This window comes from Lucilia sericata, unplaced genomic scaffold, assembly GCF_015586225.1.
Source record: "Lucilia sericata isolate MDLA Ls3-8-SP2 unplaced genomic scaffold, ASM1558622v1 Contig000229F_arrow, whole genome shotgun sequence".
Taxonomy (NCBI): Eukaryota; Metazoa; Arthropoda; class Insecta; order Diptera; family Calliphoridae; genus Lucilia; species Lucilia sericata.
In genome coordinates, this window is record NW_023994256.1 from 88,137 (window position 1) to 112,762 (window position 24,626).

Below are 24,626 nucleotides of genomic sequence, written 5' to 3' on the forward strand. Positions count from 1 at the left end.
ATAGTCTAGTCTATAGTCTAGTCTATATTCTAGTCTATAGTCTAGTCTATATTCTAGTCTATAGTCTAGTCTAGTCTAGTCTAGTCTATAGTCTAGTCTATAGTTTAGTCTATAGTCTAGTCTGTAGTCTAGTCTATAGTCTAGTCTATAGATTAGTCTAGTCTATAGTCTAGTCTATAGTCTAGTATATGTCTAGTCTATAGTATAGTCTATAGTCTGGTCTATAGTATAGTCTGGTCTATAGTGTAGTCTATGGTCTAGTCTTTATTCTAGTCTTAAGTTTATAATCTATTCTGTAGTCTAGACTATAGAATATCCCATAGTTTAGTCTACAGTCTACTGTAGATTATATACTGTTGTCTTTTTAGTGTTGCAAACATTTAGATTTCGTTTGTATTTTAATGGAACTTATCTTTAAAATTTACTTTACTTTACAGACGCTTTGATACAGGGTATTTCAGATACGGCATAGCCGAATATAATTTATTTGTTATAAAAATTTAAAAAATTAGGTTCTTTTAATTACCTTGAGGTATATTTCTTAAATTAATATATTGATATTCTGGGTTGAGTTGTTGATGGTTTATATAAATAGGTATATTTTCTACGAAAAAAATAAAAGTAAGTTTACATTTCAATAATTTCGAAATACAAAAGCAAAACCCATCTTCAATGGATGATATCTCAGCAACTACATCAGATTCCTAAACAACTCAAAAATATTTTTATAGAAAAATTTCAATGCATAAGTTTTTTGTAAAATATAGGCAAAATGTACGAAAATATTTAGTTTTTGTCAATTTATTGTTGTATATCAAGCTTTATGTGAAGATATCTAGAAGAACAAAGAAGATATGATATTTTATAAATAAAGTTGCCTTGGCGCTGTTACAACGCCCCAAAAAGGGCCAAAAACATAATTTGGTCTATGGATTAAAAATTTATCGACTGACTTTGAGTTTTTTTTTTAAAATACAAGATATTTTTATGTTTAAGGTTAAGTTTATACAGAACAAAATAATAATTTGGGCTAATAAATTTTAGTTTTTTCGTAAAGTACTACCAACACATAACAATAATAAAATTTTTCGATTTAAATTGGAAATTCATTAAAAACTCAGTGAAATATTTAAGATTGAATGAAAGTTTTTAGATATTTTTACATATTTATGAATCCGATTAATTACTCAAATCACAATTGGTGCCGTAGTGTTACATCGTTTTTTTCGTAAGTTTTTAATATTCTTTTGTTTTTATTTTGAAAAATTTTTCCAGCGAAATAATAATAACATACCAAGTTACAACGATACGATACCGATAGTGAATTGGAAAAATGGGATGTCCTTTCTTTTACCAATTATGTTTGTAAGGATATTATTGCTATCGAAATTTCATATTTGTATATACTTATGGTTTTGGTACAGAACAAATATTGTTAAAAATAAAAAACAAATTAACTAAAAATTAAGAATTTATTTCGAAATGTTTCACTGCATTTTTAGTGTATTAGTACTATATTAAATAAAAAATTCAAATCCATTTACCTCAAATTAAATTCTTAAGGATAAAACAAAAAAGTAAAACTATAAATTCGTCGCAGGACAATCAATGTATCCTGCAATAACTGTCAACTGTTATGTAAATTACCGTGGCGTTAAAAAAAAACTCTAACTTGAAAAATTAGGAAAAATGGTAAAAATGTCGTATATTTTCAGTGTTGTCTAGTTATACCCTACACCACTTTAGTGGGGAGGGTATATTGGGTTTGTGCTGATGTTTGTAACGCACAATAATATTGGTCCTATACCCACCTTAAAGTATACCAATCGGTTTAGAATCATTTTCTGAGTCAATTTAGCTCTGTCCCTCCGTCCATGTAAACCTTGTAATCAAACTACAGGAGACGAATCCTATTGAAAATGGGTAACATTGGTCCAATATTTGACGTAGCCCACCATACAATTTAACCCTCCGGTTAGGGCTTTTAAGCTAATAATTATGTTGACGAAAAGCTGCAAAACAATGTTCTATACTAGCCTTCATGACCCTGATGATTTTTTTGATGATGGGACCTTATTTGACCCTAGCCCTTATGCAAAGCCTCCTTCGAAATATGGCTTAAATGTACAATTCAAATTAAATGCTTTATTATGAAAACTAAATCACATTTCATTTTTGTAACGGGTGTAGGGTATTATATGGTCGGCCTCACCCGACTATAATTTTTTTCTTGTTTCATTTTTAAAACGTGCTATGAATTAATTTATATATATATATATATATATATACATATATATATATATATATATATATATATATATATATATATATATATATATATATATATATATATATATATATATATATATATTTACATAAATATAATATAAATTTTAATTATATATAATTTAAATAATGTTATTAGGATCCAATTTAATAAAAATGTCAAAAAATTATATGAATACCTTCAATCAAAATATTTAATGATCTAAACATTTTTAATGAAATCAATGAAAGAACATGGCTATTACTCATTGCTAATGTTAACATATTAAAACGTATATATAAATTTGTTTTTATTTAGATCAGCCATATAAAATCGGAAAAATATGAATTTCAAATGATTTTTAATGAAATATGTACTTACTATTTTGGTGATAGATATATCTTTGTTATCAACTTTTAATTTAATTTTTGCGACGTTTTCACAATTTTTTCATCACAGTCAATATTTAATTGATTTTTTATTTCTTCACTTTTTAGATAATTTGTTTATGTTATTTACTTTTCTAACTTGTTTCTTTTTATTTCTTATCACACTCACTCTTCACTATTTTATTTTTTTCAATAAATTATTTTTAAATTACCCACTTTTATTTAAATTAACTTCTCCTGTCCGTAATCACAAATCAACTAAATTGCATTGATTTTTATGTTTTCATAAAATTTTTGCTCGAATAATAACTGTTGTTTTATTGAATTTTGTTTTTGCTAAAATTCTTTAATGTAATTTGTTTTGTAAAATTTTTTACCACCTAAAATTAAATTCCTTTATAGACTAAAAAGGGAAATTTTTGTAATATAATATACCTTTTAAATGGTGCTAACTAAATTACTAATTTAATATCGTTTTTTGTAACTAAAATGAGAAATTGGAAGATTAAAAATCATTTGTAATATATTTTGTATTACAATTATCTTGTTAACATACTAAAAAGAATTACTTATATACATTTTTATTCTATCTTTTTATTATCATTTAAGTTCCTTTTTGATATATTAAGACACACTGAAATATAACATAAATATGATCAAAATTAGAAAGTAATGTATTTTGTTCTTGTAAATATTTTTACTTTGCACAGAGAAACATAAAGTTGAGGCTAAATAGTGACTAGTTAGTTCATGTATCCAAAATAAAACTCAAATTTGCTGGCAGGGGCCATCCAAATATATGAAACGAAATACATACTCAAAAAAAAACTAAAACAAAATACACAACGCAATGAATAAGCAGTGTTGTTGTTGCTTATTTATCAAAACATGAAAAATATTGTCTTTTTTATGAAATTTTCAGAGGTTGTCTCCGATTTTTGCTCATATCTCCGTTATTTATGGACCGAAAGCATACCTTATAAAATTATTGAATTATTTTTTGATTCGGTTCTCGCCGATATCTGTGGTCCTCTAAAAAATAATTTTAACAAAGAAACAGACGGACAGACATACGGACATGGCTTAATCGACTCCGCTATCTATAAGGATTAAGAATATATATACTTTATAGGGTCGGAAAATTATATTTTGGAAATTACAAACGGATTGACAAACTTATATATACCCTTCTCACGTGAAGGGTATAATTAGTTTATGATATTAATTTCATGTTTCGATTTCAATATCATAGAAAATTCAAAAAAATACCAGTTGGACAATGAACAAGTGAGAGTGGTATATTCGGCTATGCCGAATCTAACATACCCACCATCAATCATATGCCGATTCTCATAAAAGTCAGTAGAGAGGTTTTGGCTCGTAAGAAACTTACTTATGTCGAATTTCATCGCTATATTCGTATTTTTAAGCCAGTAATGAACGTTGTAGTCATTTTCGGAAGGGGGGTTAGGTAAATTATGGACCGATTTGGTAGAGAGATTTTGGCTCATATGAAACTTATTTATGTCGATCTTCAACGATATGCTCTTACTCCTAAAACAGATATGCCCATTAAAGCTGTTTTTCAAGGGCCCGCTTGTATGGGGACTATTCGAAAACGTGGACCGATATTGCCCGTTTTCAATACCAAACAAACCTTACCTATAGCTAATATTTGTGGACAATTTCAGCTCATTACGTTCGGACTCTATCGCGCGTTCAAAAGACAGACGGACGGACATGGCTAAATCATCTTAGAATTTAATAAGGACCCGGAATACACCGTTTTCACACATTAAAAAATCTATGTGTACAAGAAACTGTGGACCATTAGTATTAACTCTGTGTACTCAGTTTTTCATAATCAGCTCTTATGCCCCTATAAAAGGACATTAAAGTTTAAAAGACATACGATTCCAAAAAATGGAATTACAAATTTATATAAAAAATTTGATGTTAATATTAATATCAAATGAATTTGAGGACCTGTGCTTCAAAATAATATTATTTATTTCAATTCATCAGTACCTCGTTTCTGTAATTTTCTCGAATCGTATATAAAAGTATAAAAAGTACCAAAAAATCACTTGGTACCGGGGTTCCAAATAACACCCCATTACACAGTGGGGCAGAATGGAATTTTTTTGGAAATAAATCTGGCATTTCTAAACGGCTGATCCGATCGGGATAAAATTTGGCGTGAGCGTAGCCAAGGAGTATTCGAGTTTAAGTTTTGAAGATGAACCCTGCAGATGCCCCAGGGACGGCGCTGTGGCGGCTCAAAGTAGGGTACCTACGACATGTAAAATTTTTAAACTCGTGCCATTTTTTTGTTTTTCACCCAAATACAAAGATTTTTATATTTTGTGAAAGCGCTCGACGAGATCTTGAAAAAACATGCTTGGACATACTACTTATCTCTTATAATATCCGAGTTATAGGCATTTAAAAATTTAGTGATACAAAATTTACCATACCGTGGTCCGCCTTTTTTTGAATACCGGGCGTAATTTTGGACCAAATGGACTCAATTTTTTCTTGTTAGTTAGACAACAAAATTTCCAATAATATACAAAAAATTTCAGATCAATATCGTTTACAGATCCAAAAATATACGTTTTTTAATTTAAAAATTCAAAAAATTTTAGATTTTTGGCGTTTTTTTTGCCAAAAATGTGTCTTAACTCTTTTATTAATAAAATAAATTTTTTATTAAGAACATATAACAATTTTATAGTTTTCTAAAAGGTATCTTTACGCAGAACGCTTTGGCGTAAAAAACTTGTCCTATTTTTTGAAAATGTTGCCACTGCGTCCTTCCGAATATGACCTATTTTTATCAAAACTTCAACTTTGGGCGACATGTTCTAAAATCCCAAAGCTGGGATCAGAAAACTGAAAGCAGTTTTGGAAACCTCAATATGTTTTCTATTTACTCCAAAAGTATTTTCCCAGCCCTGAAAGAAATGTGGACCCTATGGGCAAAAAAGTAAAAGATCCCATTTTTGGGATTTTCATTCCTATTTTTGGGAATTGCGGGATGCCCTTTGACCTTTTCAATTTTTTTTAGCATATTCTTATTTGAAATGACTAATTTAACAAGCGTTGAAAATTTCATTGAGTTTTGTTCATAAATAAAGATTTTGTCATATATTACATATTTGTTTAATTTCTAAAACTATGATTTATATCAAAATTTTAATAGGATCGCAGATAGCTACAACAATTTAGTCCATATTTATCCCTTAATATCATTTTTTAGTTAGATATGGAAATTCTCGACCCTTTACAAAAAATTTCAAGCCAATATCTCAATTACATTCAAAAATATGTTCATTTAAACCTGTGTCCTTTAATTTCATCTTTTTCATATTTTAGTATTAAGTATGACAGCACATATTTAAATCTTATATTTACCTATTTTCTATTTGTTTGCTTATCCTTATAATTGAAAGGTCCTACTATGCTTAAATTTTCAAAAATTTATAACTATTTTTTACCTAAATTTTTTCGACAGATCATTTCGTTCTGTTTCGTTTATGATCATGTAGGTAAAAATATACAGGTAATGATAATTTCGATTCATTCACTAATAAGAAATATCAATGACTGAATTACAGGTTATAGTAATATAGTCCTAAATGTTAATAGGTAGACAATTCGTAATTTTTTACTTTGGAATACCTGTATCGGAAATGACAAGAATTGGTATATAAGTAAACTTCTCAGATTTTAAGTACCATATTCAATAAATCTACAATGAAGATTACATTAAAGTACGAAGAGTTGTGTTCCGTTTTATGGGGTATATCTTCAAAAGGGCCAGAAAGAATTGAAGACATTTCAAATTATATAAAAACTACATATAGTAGAAAAGTAGACAAAACAGGCATATCAAAAATTGAAAACTTTTTAAAACTTTTTGATGTAAAAAGTAAGTCTGTGGATGGAAATCAAAAGAAATTTCGATTAAAATTTTGTAGTTGGATGGAAACTACTACGGAAATCTCAACTTACAACACATCAATAGGAGCGCCTTGCAAGTCATACGAAGACTTATGTTCAAGGTAAAAAAAAGAGGGTCACACAAAAACTTTTTTCAATCTCAAATGAGGAAATTGCTGATACATTTAACGAAATGCTGAAAAAGGAAAACCAACATATGGATGTCGTACATATTGCAACTATTCTTCCTAATGCATCACCAAAACGATTTAAGCGAATTGTGTAAAGTATACCAACTCCAACATCATAATAAAATTTTACTGAAGAGGAAGCAATAGCGCTTATGTTGGAACTGGGTCTCAGTCGAAATAAGTACCAAATATTAAGGAAAGCTCTGCATGAAAAAGGACACAATATATTACCATCATACAAGGCGATCCAGGAAAAAAACAAACTATCCTACTAAATCAACAAAAAATAATGAAGAATTGAAAGAACTGAGAGCTGCGGAAAAAAGCAGAATCCAAGAAGAATTTAAAGTTCAGATGGGATTAAACATCGACAAACCACTTTCAAGTTGAGGTAGTACAAATGACGGTAATACGTCGAGAAGGTTTTTTCGTGATTTTGAAATTACTTCAAAAATAACTGGAATCGACAAGGAGTTGCTTCGAAGAGTTAAAACTATTTTAATGGCACTGAATAGTAAACATAAAATTAATGAAAATCGATTTGGGGAATACACATCTGAAATTTCTAAATTACTTGTATCTCTGTATCCATGGAGGGAACTAACACCAACAGTACACAAAGTATTGTGTCATGGTCAAATAATAATTGAATCGAATATTCTTCCACTTGGAGAGTTAACAGAAGAAGCCCAGGAAGCGAGGAATCGAGATTTTAAGCATGTTCAACTATTCAGCTCAAGAAAATGCTACAGGCAATCACAGAATGAAGATATTTTTAATAGTTTACTTCTATCTTCTGATCCTGTTCTTTCAACTATGCGAAAAAGATGGATTTGTTATGAAACTCTATCATCTCAAAACAAGAAAGATTTAAAGGACTTATATTACCTTCTGGATATGTATTACCTTCTGGATTGTATTATGTTTAAGATAAACAGTTCAAATAAAAAAAGCTATTATACTAACTAATGATATTGTATTAAATTGTGTTTTATATTTCGGTGGGCGGGAAAGGTAATTTGTGTGGGGTGATTTAGGTGTTGTTGTGCGTGGCTCATAATAAAATTATAATTTTTTTTATTTTATATACAATATTATAATAAAATAATTAACTAAATAATTTTTAAAAATTGTCCAAATATTTTATTCAACACCAAATGTATGTTCTGTCATACTTAATACTAAAATATGAAAAAGATGAAATTAAAGGACACAGGTTTAAATGAACATATTTTTGAATGTAATTGAGATATTGGCTTGAAATTTTTTGTAAAGGGTCGAGAACTTCCATATCTAACTAAAAAATGATATTAAGGGATAAATATGGACTAAATTGTTGTAGCTATCTGCGATCCTATTAAAATTTTGATATAAATCATAGTTTTAGAAATTAAACAAATATGTAATATATGACAAAATCTTTATTTATGAACAAAACTCAATGAAATTTTCAACGCTTGTTAAATTTGTCATTTCAAATAAGAATATGCAAAAAAAAAAATTGAAAAGGTCAAAGGGCATCCCGCAATTCCCAAAAATAGGAATGAAAATCCCAAAAATGGGATTTTTTACTTTTTTGCCCATAGGGTCCACATTTCTTTCAGGGCTGGGAAAATACTTTTGGAGTAAATAGAAAACATATTGAGGTTTCCAAAACTGCTTTCAGTTTTCTGATCCCAGCTTTGGGATTTTAGAACATGTCGCCCAAAGTTGAAGTTTTGATAAAAAATAGGTCATATTCGGAAGGACGCAGTGGCAACATTTTCAAAAAATAGGACAAGTTTTTTACGCCAAAGCGTTCTGCGTAAAGATACCTTTTAGAAAACTATAAAATTGTTATATGTTCTTAATAAAAATTTTATTTTATTAATAAAAGAGTTAAGACACATTTTTGGCAAAAAAACGCCAAAAATCTAAAATATTTTGAATTTTTAAATTAAAAAACGTATATTTTTGGATCTGTAAACGATATTGATCTGAAATTTTTTGTATATTATTGGAAATTTTGTTGTCTAACTAACAAGAAAAAATTGAGTCCATTTGGTCCAAAATTACGCCCGGTATTCAAAAAAAGGCGGACCAAGGTATGGTAAATTTTGTATCACTAAATTTTTAAATGCCTATAACTCGGATATTATAAGAGATAAGTAGTATGTCCAAGCATGTTTTTTCAAGATCTCGTCGAGCGCTTTCACAAAATATAAAAATCTTTGTATTTGGGTGAAAAACAAAAAAATGGCACGAGTTTAAAAATTTTACATGTCGTAGGTACCCTACTTTGAGCCGCCACAGCGCCGTCCCTGGGGCATCTGCAGGGTTCATCTTCAAAACTTAAACTCGAATACTCCTTGGCTACGCTCACGCCAAATTTTATCCCGATCGGATCAGCCGTTTAGAAATGCCAGATTTATTTCCAAAAAATTTCCATTCTGTGCATTAGCATATTTAGTGTTTCAAAATATTTTGTACTTTTTTCAATTCAATTTAAAAAGTTGCAACATCGTAGTGGGAGCCCGTTATTATACCCTCCACCACCGTCAGTGATGATAAGTTTGTCATTCCGTGTGTAACACCAAGAAATGTTCATCTGAGACCCAACAAAGTATATATATTCTGGGTCCTTATGAAATTATGAGATTTAGCTATGTCCATCTGTCTGTCTGGTTAAAACACCCTCATGTAAAAACTAAGCAAATAAAATCAATTAAATTCACTGAGAATATTCACTGTTATACTAAGCAGTTTGGTATTGAAAATCAGCAAAATCGGTTAACAACTTAAAAAGTTATGAGTAAAAATTTCAGACTACCTCGAAAAAAGTAACGTTTTTTCCTAATTCTTGAGTAGTTTTCTCAGAAACTACCAAAGATAATTTGATGATTTTTATTACAGATTATTTTTTTCATCTAGAGATTAATTATGTTTAAAATTGGAACAATCGATCCAAAATTTCCCATAGCTCCCATACAAAGGTACATATTTCCGGAAATGTATTTATCGTTAATAACTTTTTCAAATATATCGGTATCAACACAAAATTTTGTATATATCATATATATACATATATATCACTCTACAGGATTTTTTCGGATAGGTCCATATTTGGTCATACCTCCCATATAAGGTCAACATCCGAATATCACTTTAACGAGCTTAATTCATAGATAAATAAAGCTATCTGCATAAAATTCCACATTAATGTGTTTTGTCTATATATGAATTAGTCTACGAAATTTTTGCCGTATCGGTCCAAAATTGGTCGTAGCTCCCATTGATAAGTAGAGCTATCAGGGTAGAACTTGACTTGAATATGTTTTGTATGTATATATGTATATATATAAATCATTCAGTGAAAATTTTTCCGGATCAGTCCACAATTGGTCCTAGCTCCCATATAAAGTCCACATCAGAAAATCACTTAAACGAGCTTAATTCATTCATTGATAAATAAAGCTATCGGGATAAAATTCGATATGAATATGTTTTGTGTATAAATATATGAATTTTTTCTGGATCAGTTCAGAATTGGTCCTAGCTCGAATATAAATTCCACTTCCGAAAATCACTTAAACGTACATACGTATTTCATTAATTAATAAAGCTATCGGCCTAAAATTCAATTTCCATTTGTTTTGTGTATATATAAATCATTCAGCGAAAATTTTGCACATCGGTTCATAATAGGTTATAGCTCCCATATAAGGTCCACTTCCGAGATTACTTATAAGCACAATTTCATTAACAATCAAAGTTATCGGAATAAAATTCGACATAAATGAATTTCTCTGTGTATATAAATCATTATACGGAATTTCAGTATCGATCCATAATTAGCTCCCATATAATGTTCGCTTCAGAAAATCACTTAATACCACATAATTTATTATTAAATTATTATAGACGGATTAAACTCGACATTTGTATGTTCCGTGTATAGATAAATCATTTTGCTTATTTTTTTTCGAATTTACCCATTATTAGGTTAGTAATACAAATTTTTTAGTATCGGCAGGATCGCACATAATAGGTCATAAAATAAAAGGTCGGTATCTGTAAATCACTCAATACAAATGTTTCTGGACCTAACCAAAGTAGTTACTTACACACATGCATAAAGAAATTACTAAATGATAAATAGTATCTTAATTACGGGTTTCACAGTTCTCCATAAGGGAAATAAAGTACTTTGGTACTAAAGTACGTACTTAAGTAAAATTTCTTTCCTTAGTATAAACTATAAATCCGGCCCTAAAACTTTAACAATTTATAAAATATATTGGGTTTCAATAAAAAGTAGCTTGCAGGTGGAGGGTATTTAAGATTCGGTATAGACGAATATAGCATTATAACTTGTTATGTATTCATATGTATAAGTTAATAATCCAAAACCAATGTTTTATGAAAAAAGTACTAAAAATAGGTACAATTTTCACTCCTTAAACGTCCGAATATCCAAAAGGTACTATATTAATGTTTTTATTTTTTCGTTTAGTAATGAAGGATCCAAAAATATTTGTTGAATGTTCACTGGTTATAAAGATACATGGGGTGCAAAAAAAGTACCAAAATACAGTATTCCCTAAAGGCGCCGAATTTGAAAAAAGTTCCAGGCACCTTTCTGCCTAATTTCTAAATAAACGATATGTTTTAAACTGTTTTTGTATCTTTTCCGTGCAAAAAAAAGTACCAAAATACAGTTTTTACCCGAATTCACTAAAGGGGCAGAATTTGAAAAAAGTTCCAGACACCTGTCCGCCAATTTTTTAAATGGACGATAAGCTTTAAACTGTATTTGAATCTTTTCTGGTTAAGCAGAGATGAGGTTACCGAATTTACCCGTTTTTACCCTTTTTATCCCCTAAACATTCGAATTTCCAAAAATCTTAGTGGATCTATTTGGTGGGAGACCAATCTCCTGTCCAAATTTCAGTTCTTTAGATTCAACCGTTTAAACTGTGCGATGATCAGTCAGTCAGTAACATTAGAATTTTCTATACATATATAGATATCACAAAAAAAAATATATAACGCGTTTCTTCATAAGGAGACTTTCAGAGGAAAAGGTGCATTTTTTGAAACATGAAAAAGAAAGGGAAAAATTGACACTTTATGCTCTAAGTCAACGAAGTTAAATATATTTTAGTTTTAGATAATTAGATAGTATTAGAATTATAAATTTATAATTTCTATAGATTGCAAATAAATTTGAGTTGTTACTTTATAAATTTGCAAAAAAAAAAGTTTGAGAAGTATTTTCCAAAAATCTCTTAGTGAGATATAAAGAATAAAATTTTTTATTTCGTAAATGTAATGGAAGTTGTTTAAAGTCAACCAAATTTCATATTTCTAAAAGTTGAAAAATGTCAGAGACAACAAGGCAGAGTGTTATATTCGGCTATGTTGAATCTTTTATACCCACCATCAAATCACTGCCATATAAATAAACATATATTTTGAATATTTTATTATTATGTATATGTCGATATTAATGAGAACATCAGGGAAATATTTGAAAGAGGTCCATTAATGGAGGTTTAACTATTGACAGTGCTCTTTCGAATTAAATATATTCATTTATATAGGGAGTAGGGTTATTTATACATATATGGACCAATTCTCATAAAAGTCGTAGGAAGATTTCAGTTCCTTATTTATTTCAAATTTCATAGATCTATGTATTTGTATTTTTAAGCCAGTAATGAGCATTAAAGTAATTTTCTTAAAGGGACTTTATAGGGGGTTAATTATGGACCTACCCTCATAAAATATGGTAGAGAGATTTTAGCATAACATTAGTTTATTCGTATTTTTCGCGTTGTAGTAATTTTCTGCGGGGGAATTTATATGGGGAGGGGTTATAATGGACTGATCCTCATAAAAATTGGTGGAGAGATTTTGTACTCGCATTTAAAGCCAGTAATGAGCGTTAAAGGAAATTTCTGATGGGGACCTTAAATGGAGGATAGGGTCAATTATGGACAGATCACCACAAAATTTGTTAGAGAGATTTTAGCTCATATAAAACTTACTTCAGTGAAATTTCATCACTATAGTCGTATTTTTAAGTCAGTAATGAGCGTTAAGGTAATTTTTTGGAGGGGACCTTATATAGCGGGAAAAGTCAATTATGAACCGATCCACATAAAATTTGGTGAAAAGGTTTTGGCTCCTAAGATACTTACTTATGTTAAATTTCTTCGCTATACTCGTATTTTTACGCCAATAATGAGCGTTAAAGTAATTTTCTGAAGGGGACCTTATATGGGTACGGTCCATTATGGACCGATCCCCATAAAATTTGGTAGAAAGATTTTGGCATGTATAGAACTTACTTTTGTGAAATTTCATCGCTATACTCGTATTTTTAAGCCAGCAATGAGCGTTAAAGTAATTTTATGGAAGGGAGCTTATATGGGGGGTAGGGTCAATTATGGACCGATCCAAAAAACATTTTATGGAAAGGTGTTGGCTCGTATTAAACTTACTTCGTAAAATTTCATCGCTATACTCGTATTTTTACGCCAATAATGAGCGTTAAAGTGATTTTCTGAAGGGGACCTTATATGGGTGGTAGGGTCAATTATGGACCGATCCACATAAAATTTGGTAGAGAGATTTTGGATCATATAAAACTTACTTCTGTGAAATTTCATCACTATGTTCGTATTTTTAAGCCAGTAATGAGCGTTAAAGTAATTTTTTGGAGGGCACCGTAGGGTCAATTATGGACCGATCCGCATAAAATTTGGTGGAAAGGTTTTAGCTCGTATACTACTTACTTATGTCAAATTTCATCGCTTTACTCGTAATTTTACGCCAATAATGAGCGTTAAAGTCATTTTCTGAAGGGGACTTTATATGGGGGGTAGGGTCAATTATGGACCGATACACATAAAATTTAATGGAGAGATATTGGCTTGCATGAAACCTATGTATGTCGAATTTCATCGCTATATTCGCATGTTTAAGTAATCAACATTATAGTCATTTTCAAAAGGGGACCTTATATGGGGGGTAGGACCAATTGCGGTGCTATGGCCGCCATAAATCAGAATTTTATTTCGGAAGTCAAAAAACTGACTTATGTGAAATTTTGTGGCATTTGCTTCATAAACAACGAAATTGTGATTGTTTGAAGCTTTTAACCCTACTGCCGGCAAAGGTCGAAATATTCAATCAAATTAAACTTTTATAGATTTAAAAGGTTATTTTTAAAAACTTATAACAATTATAAGTTATGAAATTATTATAATTAATTAATTTATAATTAAACAATTAAGTAAAAACAATAAAAAGAGTAATTAAGCTAACACTTTTTAAAATTTTGTGAATTTTTTATGATAACATTATTAAAATTGAATTAAATTAGTCACTTGCAGAGTCTGATGAATCACTAGTATCAGAAAGTAACGGACAACAACAAAAGTTGCCGAACATCTTTTGATAACGGTTCCACTTTTTTACAACTTGCTGATGAAGTTCTGGACAATGTTGAGATAACAGGATCCGATGTAATAAGTAGTAATCCGATCCGATGTAATAACAACACGCATTGTTGTTTCTATTGACATTTTTCTTGAATGAAATTCTCTATAATTTCGAAAATCTTTATTTCTTGATTCCATTGCTTTTTCAGACAGCATTCCAATGGGTAAGGTAGCAGATTGTATTATATCTGCACCATGCACTAATATTTTGTGTACACTAGAAAGCATGTTGTACCAATTGTAATTACTAAAATATAAATTTAGAGTTTCTTTGCATAGGATTTGAAAAGCGTTTATATTTACGGCATATCCAGAACACATGGTGGTAAGAATGGTTTCAATTTTTTTTTATTAATTTTGCGCCAATACCAGTGATGGATGATGCTAAATATGAATTGTTAAAGAAAATTCTGGAAGTGTTGCCATCGTTTGTTGTTCCACATCCAGGCTTTGGACTATCAACAAGAATGTGCATTTTTTCCTTTAACTCCTGAATTATTTTCCTTTTTCCTATTTTAACTGCTTCTTTATCATTCTGACTGCGGATTTACCATTTTTTTAATTCCAGTCTATATGATATATACAATATGCATTCAAAGCATCTTATTCGAGTGTGAAGCTTAGAAAGACCATATTGATATTGTCTAAATTTGGTGATAATTTTGAAAATTTAGTTGGATCGTTCATTACTTTAGGGGTAGCGTCACAAATTCCACATGACTGTGTAGATGTATCAGATGTAACACCAAATGCCTTACCATCGATCATTGTCAGACAAAACTTATGATCTATACCTATACACAGATCATCAATTCTGGTCGGGACAATTTTTTAAATTTGCTCATTTATTTTCTTCACTTCTGATTTTTAATAAAATTAAGTCTCTTTTTCAAAAAGAAGCTTTATGGGACGACAAAATCGTGTAGATGATGGTCTGGGGTTTTGCCAAACGACTTTTTCATCTAGTTTGAGCTGAAGCGGAACTAAACGTATAGCAAACAAATACGCATCCGATTTGTTGGCTTGATTTTCTATGTATTGTTGTTTATATGAAGAATGCCCAGAACTTCCGTCACAACCCCATTTGTATTTCATAGTAATATTTTGGAATTTTTTATCATTTAAAGCTTTAATTAAAGCATCTTTTTGGCCTTCAACTACTCTGTTTACCGTATGAAAACCAGTGCTTGTAAATCGACTTCCGAACATATATCTGTTACCGAAATAGAACTTTCCTCGGGATAGCAATTTCTTTTGGCTTCCTTCAAAACATCATAAGTTGGGTATATATTTGCATTTCGACTTTTGGCACCTGTTTGCATAAGCATATATGATTTTTTAGTAACTTTACCATCTATGAATAATGCCAAGGCTTCTTCGGGTGTATAGGGAGATGGATTGATTTGAGGACTGGAGAAAGTTTTTTTTAATCTTAGCAACATGCTCAGGTATTTTTTCTTAAACTTGAGCGGCCATACGCTGCCCACTTTTATATAGACTTACCCGCATGGTAGAAAAATATTAGAAGGTAGTTTCAATTTGATATTTTTGAAGTTAATTTTTTTTGTAAATATTTAAAGAAAGCATTGCCACATTTAGGAAAAGTGTAAAATATTTCAAGAAATTTTTAAACAAACATGTGTAATTTAAAATTCTAATTTTTCTAAAGCCACTAATTATGCATTCCCAAAGCAACTTCAAACAAGTACAATATGTACATATGTACACAGAAAAAAATATGCACATTTTTTTTCTTAACAATCGTTTGCTTAAATTTAATTTCGATTTTTATAAAAATTTTTATTTGGTTTTATAACGAATTTGTTTGATTTTCACGCAGAAGGAAAATATTTTCTAACAAACACTTTATTGAAATAAATTTAATTTTCAGTAAATATTTTTACTGGTTCAATAAATGTTTTTGTTTGAGTTTTATTTATATGTCAGCATATGGAATACAACAATAAAACTAGTTTTGGAATGTACTAAAATGAATTGATATAATTCTTACTTGGTTTATAACATTTAATGTATAAGTGTTTCAGTTTTCACAGTACAAATAATAGTTTCTAGAATGTGAAATAAATTTGTTGTAAGTATATAAGTACTTTTTTCTACAAATTTTAATTTTATAGAATTAGTAAAATTTTTGTTAAAATTCAATATATATTTTTTAACAAAATTTTTATAGATTCAATAAGGAATTTTGTGTATTATTATTGCCAAAATACAATAAATAATTTATGTGTTTCAGAAAAAATAATTGCTTGAATTTCAGTACAAATACAAATAATTTGCGTTATTGTTTAAGTAAAATAATTGTTTGGAAATGTTGCGAATATTTATTAATGTTTTTCGTAAATAGTATATTATTTTAATAAGAAAAATCCTGAAATTTTTTCAATAAAGAATTTACGAATTTGAGTACTTGATTTTACGAATTTCGTGATAGGTCCAATTTTAGTTAAAAATATACTTGGCTTTATGAATTTTTTGTTTGATTTTGAATTTCATTTTTTTCTGTGTACTTGAATTGAAGACCAAAACTAAACAATTTGTTGTTTCTTTTCCTATAATACTTTTTAATAATTTTAAGTACAACAAGCATCAATTAAGCCGAATATATTATCCGGGGATTATCTAAATTTCGTTCATATAATAGACCAATCACATTAATTTTGAGATTCATAAATATCAGTGTTCTGGGAGGACATTAGTATGGGGACTAGCTCAAATTGTTGGACGACATTCGTAATACTGAATAAGCTGCATCAACAGAGAATATGATTATACATCTAGCTCGCCACATTTGTTGGTGTAGGTATTAAAATGCATGTAATAAAAAAAGAAACAATCTTTTAAGTAAAAGAACACATCCACCAACAAAAATTACATTACTTGAAGAAGAAACTCGATCTGCAATTCATATTCCCATTATTATCCTTCACTTTTTCAGTTCTGTATTATAGCCATGATCAAGGCACGTGTAGCCAGTTTACCCTGCCCATGATATTATAGATTTGAATGGCTTTGGGAAGCTTTCCTTTTGAGCAGCCCCGAACAAAAATGCTTCTAGCTCTCACAACAATTAATTTGAATGTCTGCGATAAACCTCCATCAGCAGCTTTTCAGCCTTTTTTCACAATTTGATAATGTATATTTTCTTTGAAAATTATTTGTTTTTTAACAAAATATATGTATACAATTTGTTAATTTTGTTGGAAATATTTTTTTATATTTTTATTTGAAATATAAGAAAAGTCGTACAAATTATTACAGATATGGCAGCATTATTTTAAACATAAACTTCAAATCTCCTTTATTGTCAGATGGTTAATCAGGGTGACATTAAGACAAATTGAAACTAGCTCTTCTTTACTTGAGTTTTGGACTAGAGATGTTACTTTTTTTCCCTGTGTCTTGTCAGATGACTCTAAAAATTTTGTACAAGGGCGACCACGCTTTTCTTTTGGACAAATTTCCGCGTTCGAATTTGAGCTGAAGTTTTTGATACAATTGTCTTGATTTAACCATTCTATGTTTTTGTGCTCGAAAACCTGCGATTTGCTATAGTCCATTTTTGTTTAAATCGGGCGCATATTATGCGAACAAATGTTGTGCGAACAATTGTAAAATTGTAAATTTTTCGATTTTGTGTCCATTTTTTAACCCTTGGTGACGTAAAACGTATTGAAAGACGGTCGATTTGTTTTTTTTTTTAATTCGTTTGATTTTCGCCAAACTAGAAACAATTCTTTACGTTTAATAGCCATTTTTAATGTTATATTTAACTCAAACTTTTACGCGTTAAAACAAATATATATATATTTTGACATAAAACACTTTTCAATTCTTATATTTTTAATCTAAATAAAATTCTATAGTATTTAAAAAGATTCATAGTTTTATGTCAAATTTGGCATGTGGACATTTGTTTTTAAGAACTTGTAAGCAGTCAGAATAACGTAAATTTAATTTAAATACAATGTAATCACCAATAACTCTTCATATATATAATCTAAAAGAATTAAGGAAAAGATTTTGTACGAGATTTTACATTGTCCCAACGATTATAATTTCTAAAAAAAAATATATAAATTCATCTCGCACTTTTTCGCAGCTAAATTTTTCACCATATATAGTATACAATATAGGCTTGAAATTGGTAAAAAAAATTAGGACTACATCTGACTGCATCAATAACCTTCCGAAAATTCAAAAAGTTTAAAAAAAAATATTCTATAAGTATTTGGCCATTTGTTCCCACAAATAGCGGAAAATATATTTTTGTTTTTTATTAAGTCTCATATTCCATCTACCTAAAAAAAAAATAAAAATATAACTTAAAGAAAACGTTGGACAATTCAGCTTAATAAAATCATTGTTCCTAAATCATCATAAAAAAAGTTGAACAAAATTTTACATTCAAATAGCCGTTAATATAAATAACGTCAGTGGTTTGACGTTATTAATTAACGTTGAATATTTTTAAGTACAGTAACAAGCATAGATCGAAACTACATAACAATAATTCAAATATACGAAAGTTTTTTTTTTATTTCGCGCCACTAAATAGTTGATTTCTCCCACAGTGCGCTCTCTGATTAACGCACACAAATATATCTTGATAGTGTAGGTCAAAGAATAAACAAGAAGAGAAACGCTGTCAATTTTTTACAACAATAACATTACGCTCTTCTCACAGACGAGTGCTGTGTAAATCCAACACATATGTAAAAATGTTATTCTCTCTCCAAACTTCAAAACTTTTTCGCGAAAATTTGAGGATAATAGCACTTTGAAATATTTTTTATCACTTAACATTATATTTTATAATTTTTTTGCACAATTTAAACACATTTAATAGCCCGAAAATAATATATTTTCTACAAACGAAAAAAAAATATTTTTTATTTTTTGACATTGAATTTTTGTTGGTTGAAATTAAAACTAAAAAAACAATGTTGTAAATTTTCGTATGGTAAACGAAAAATATATTTCAAATAAATAATTTATTTTTCCAATATTATAGATTAAAAACAAATAGACGTGTTTATAAAATGTTTGTAGATAAAATATGTGGAAAATATCTCAAGAAACCTTTCAAAGTATAAATTGAAATGTAATATTTTTTTTCAATATTTTTCAATACGATTTTTTGCAACTATGTTGACTTGAGAATTTTACTAATACATTCTTAGAGTTAGGTACCGGATGACAGTAGACTTAGGTACTTTTGACAGCAGTTTTATTTCTTATTTATTCTTTGGTGTAGGTCAACAACAATATGGAGAACATTTTCAAAATATTTAAAAATGGCGCATGTCCGCGGTTACTACTACGTAACTGCTCATTTTTTGTAAATGGGAAAATAACTTGTGTCGGATTTTCCCACTCCTCGATTCTGCCTTTCGTAACAAAATTGTATAATATAATATCCTCCAACTACAGCTGGTATTTTGCAGAGTATTGAGTTTTCTTAATATATATTTAATATCTTTTTTATTTGCAGATCTTTCAGATGGAAATGGTTTAAATAGTAACTACATAACCCATTTTGACAGCAATGAAAATGGTACGTTATTGTTTTTTATTTAGTAATTTTACACACTTTATTAATAAATTAATTTTATTTCGCAACACATTCTATGTACTATTAAATTCTGTCATGTTTCTTGAATTCCCGTGAAAAACACTAACACTAATGAAAAACTTATTGTGAGTTTTTCTTGTTATTTTTTTTTTTTGGAATTTATACACAGAAAAAATTTATTTCAAAAAAATTTCAATAAAACTATTAATCAAAGATTTTAAAACGGTTCAATTTATTTTGTATTTGAACCGAGAAATTACACCAGACAACACTGAAAATGCCTTTTAAATTAAAATAACTTATTTCCACCCGCTTAGTTCAACAATTGTTATAAAAATTTCCGGTTAGCTCTAGTTTCCGAGATATTAGGTTTTTGTAAAACGTTATTTGATACCCCATTTACACATACACGAAATCTAGTAGATTTCATTTAAAATCTTTTTCCAAATCTAGTCCGTTTACACTTACTATTCTTGACATTTAGGAAGATTTCATTTTTTCTAATATTTCTTGAAAAAGTGTGTGATATGAAAAATAAGAAGGAAAAATGGGATATTTATCAAAATTCCATTTAAAATAAAAAAATAGATATTTAAATATAACATAACCTTTTATTTTAGATTAACTTTTCATTCATGTTTTTCAATTTATAAAAATTTTGTCGACATTTTAATTTTTTTTGTTTGTTTTGTTTTCCTCTTTTTTCTTGTGTAGTGTCGTATTTTTTAGTATTATTTATGAAAAAACAGAGCTGCATCACTAAAAACTATTAGATTTTGAGTAGATTTTAACGAAATCTAGTTACGAAGTAGATTTTGTTTTATATGGGAAATCTAGTTAAAATCAAGTAGATTTGGCTCGAAATCTCATAAGTACTAGATTTCGTGTATGTGTAAATGGGGTATAAGACATTTGTTGGTATTTTGTACTTAATTTCTCAAAACCGGACCAATATTCATAGAGTTATTAAACAATCTAGTAATCTACATAAAATTATCTATCGTTAGAGTATAGTCACCTTGGATGTCCTGCAGCGAATTTGAAAATTGTGCTTTTTTGGTTTATCCTTATAGCATTAATTTAATGTAAACGAGTTTGATTTCTTTTTACAATATAGTACCAACACATAACAATAACGTTTTTAATAACAATTAGAAATTCGTTAAAAATTTTGTGAAATATTTCGAAGTAAATTCGTAATTTTTGGTTAATGTGTTTTTATACCCTTCACCTTCATGAGAAGGGTATATATAAGTTTGTCATTCCGTTTGTAATTGCAAAAAAAATCAGCAAAATCCGTCCATAAACAACGGAGATATAAGCAAAAACCCGAGACAACCTCTGAAAATTTCATAAAAAAGACCATTTTTTCATGCTTTGATATATAACCAACAACAACAACAACAACACTGCTTATTCATTGCGTTGTGTATTTTGTTGTTGTTTCTTGGTGTATTCAGTTTCGTATGTTTGGATGGCTGTTGGTTTTACTGACTTGTGTAATTTGTTTTTTGTGTGTTTATTTCGTTTAGCGTTGTTGTTGTTCGTTTTATTTAGCTATTGGTATAATAACCCAGCAGTTCGACGGGACAGTCACCCAGTGACCAACCATTTTAACATGGACTTGTCCTACGAGGAAGTCAATCGTCACTCTACAGTCTACATTGAGACTCTCAAGAGGTAGTCAAAAGTAGTCACCCAGTAAAAAATTTTTAGACTTTAGGAAGCTAAAAAGGGAAGTAACTGCATCTGTATTCGCTTACTATTAAGCCTTACTGAGAAGCAGGAAATAAGGTAATACCAATGATAGGAGTAATTTTATAATGTAAGCTGAAAAAAATTAAAAGCTTACTACTATCCCTTACAGAGAAGCAGATTGTAAGTGAAATATTTAAATAATATTTAAGCTTACTAGTGGGAATGCTTCCAAGTGGGAATTCGCTATATAAAAATCACGCCTTATCGAAGCAGGTTTGTAAGGGAGGAAATAGCTTCGTTCCCTTACAAACCTGCTTGCATGTAAGCTCCAATTTTTACTGGGCAATGGATGGTAATCTTCAAATGGGTTCTTGAGAGTCAGTCACATTACTAGCTCCGTCCGTCGAAGTACAACTCTAAAAACTTATGACAAATAAAAAAACACTTAAAAAAATAATTTTATTTCTAGATTAAATAGATATTGAAATAAATATTTTAAACATTGCTGCTCATTGGTATCTTCAGTAAAATTGGACTTTTAAACTTTGGAATTCATTATTACACATAAATGATTCTAAAAGAATATAATTTGTTATATCAAGGAAAGATTAGTTTTTTCCGTAATCTCTGCTAAAAATGTTTGCTTTAATTCACCTTTAATAAATTTAATTTTCCAAATTGTAAATATTTCTTATTTAAATTTCATTGCTTTTAATATTTTTTGATTTATCTTAAAATTTAAAATTTTTCGCGAGAACTGCCTTAAACAACTTCTTAAAGTCAACTAACATAAAAATCAAATAACTTAAAAAGTGATGAAATAGTATAACTGTTCATTGTCTTTGCACTCAGACAAAACTGATCATGTTTATTCTTTTTCTCTTCACCTTCAATTCTTAAGTTTTTTCAACTGTCCCCTCTCTCGTTTACTCGGGAGACAGTTAAGAGACGACTGCCACTCTCTTGCTTACTTGGTGTACAGTAAAGTGGCGATTGTCTTCGCTCTCGATTACGAAGAGTACATTAGTGATGAATGACTAAATACATTCAAACAAATAGGTTACAACCAACTGGTTAGACTTTAGTGGAAAATAAAAATTGTGTCTCCAATTGATTTGTAAAATATCTATATTCTGAAGTACAATGGAAAAAAACTATTTTTAAGTGTCCTAGGGTACAATAAAGTGACGACTGTCTTCACTCTCGTTTACGAGGAGTGCGTTGGTGACGATTATTCCAATATATAGAAATTATGGTCAACCATATGGTTACACATTAGTGTAAATGACTGTCTTTTACGTATGCATTGACTCTTTGTCGAACTGCTGGGAATGATATAGTCGGGAAAATAAAATAAATTTAAATTTTATAATATTGTTATTTTTTAACACTATGGTGAAGGGTATATAAGATTCGGCACAGCCGAATATAGCACTCTTACTTGTTTTGCTCTTAACAATATTTGTTCCTCTTACATCATGATACATAAAACATATATGTATACAAATATGAAACTTTGGAAGCAATAAGATCCTCACCAACATCATGACAAGCACTTACAAAATATATATATATTTTTTAAAAGAAATGACATCGCATTTATCCAATTCACTATCGGTATCGTATTGTTGTATCATCATATGTCATTAACAAGGCAAGGATTTTCATGCACTAAAAAATGAATATGCGCTTATAATATGTACTATAAAATATGCACTAAAAATTTGACGATGCACCAAAAAATATTTACTTATGAAATTTAAATAAAATTGCACTTGTTATCACTAATTTTTCTTTTATCGTATTTAAGTAAGATATTTAGAACTTAAGTTTTCGACAAAAAATATATAAGCAGGTTCTTGATGACAGAGCTACCGCTTTATGTACCAATTTAACGGAACCACGATCTAGAGAATAACAATAATTATAAAGCCTAAAGAACATCTTTAAATACTATATATTTAATTTCAGAAAGTGGGAAAGCTTATGACACCCTACACCAATTAAAATATGTTCAGTTTTTTTTAATTATATTTAAATAATTCTTTTATGAAAAGTTGATTTTCTGAAAGAGGGTTTATATGGTTATGGCTAGGGTCAAAAATGGTCGGATCCGCATAAAATTTTGTGAATGGATGTATTTTAGTTTAAATTATATTTATTCTGAATTTTATGGTGTGGTAATGTTTTCATGTGAATTATGAACGTTAAAGGCATTTTCTGAAGGATATTTTGTATAGGGCTAGGGTGAGAGAGATGTGAGTGCCAAATTTCGTATATTTATCGGTTTATATGGACACATAGATGGACAGTCTCAGAAAGAGATTCTGAGCCGATACTTTAAGGTGGGTATAGGACCAATATTTTTGGAAGTTACAACCATCAGCACAAGTGCGTAATTACCTTCCCATTGTAGTGGTATAGGTTTTAAAAAAATAAAACTCTGCAAAATTTAATATCATAGTTTCACAGATAATATTTTTTGTTGGAAATTTTTGATATTGATTTCAAATATGTATTTAAATGTGTATGTAAATATAAAATTTATTGTAAACATATTTCATAAAAATGAAACAAAACTCAATTTGTGTTAGAAAAATTCAAAAATAAAAATGTTAGAAATATGCAAAATTTATGCAATTTAAAGCAAAATATGCAATTTAAGCATTTATAACAAAATATGCAAATATCAATTATTTTTATAAGGAAAAAAGGCCAAATTTTAAACTTCCTTGCAAGGCAATCTAGTTATACTGCAATAACTATCATCATGATTATACTCTTTAGAAAGATAATTTTGTATAGATTTGCATGTTGTTGGAATTTAGTTCCAGTTCTGTAAAATTAAGTAAAAACTTCCAAAAAGGGCGTAAACAATGTCTGTACAAAAATCGCAATATCTCAAAAACTAGAGCTAACCGAAAATTTAATAATTTAATTTAATAACGATTTTTGAACCCAGCGGGTGGAAATACATAGGAATTAGCTATTTTTATATAAAAGGCACGCAATGAGAAATACCCAGCAAAAATAAAGCGAAGTACTTCCAAAATAATA

The 24,626-nt window shown here is 29.1% G+C and overlaps 1 protein-coding gene across 4 annotated transcripts in view; it reads left to right on the top strand.

Moving 5' to 3' along the window:
• Positions 1-24,626, top strand: part of LOC119602417 — a 245,712-nt gene that overhangs the window by 48,896 nt on the left and 172,190 nt on the right. For all 4 annotated transcript variants that reach the window (XM_037953929.1, XM_037953930.1, XM_037953927.1 and 1 more), the window contains exon 2: positions 19,791-19,853. In XM_037953929.1, coding sequence (XP_037809857.1) covers positions 19,791-19,853 — 63 coding nt within the window. The remainder of the gene's footprint in view (positions 1-19,790; positions 19,854-24,626) is intronic.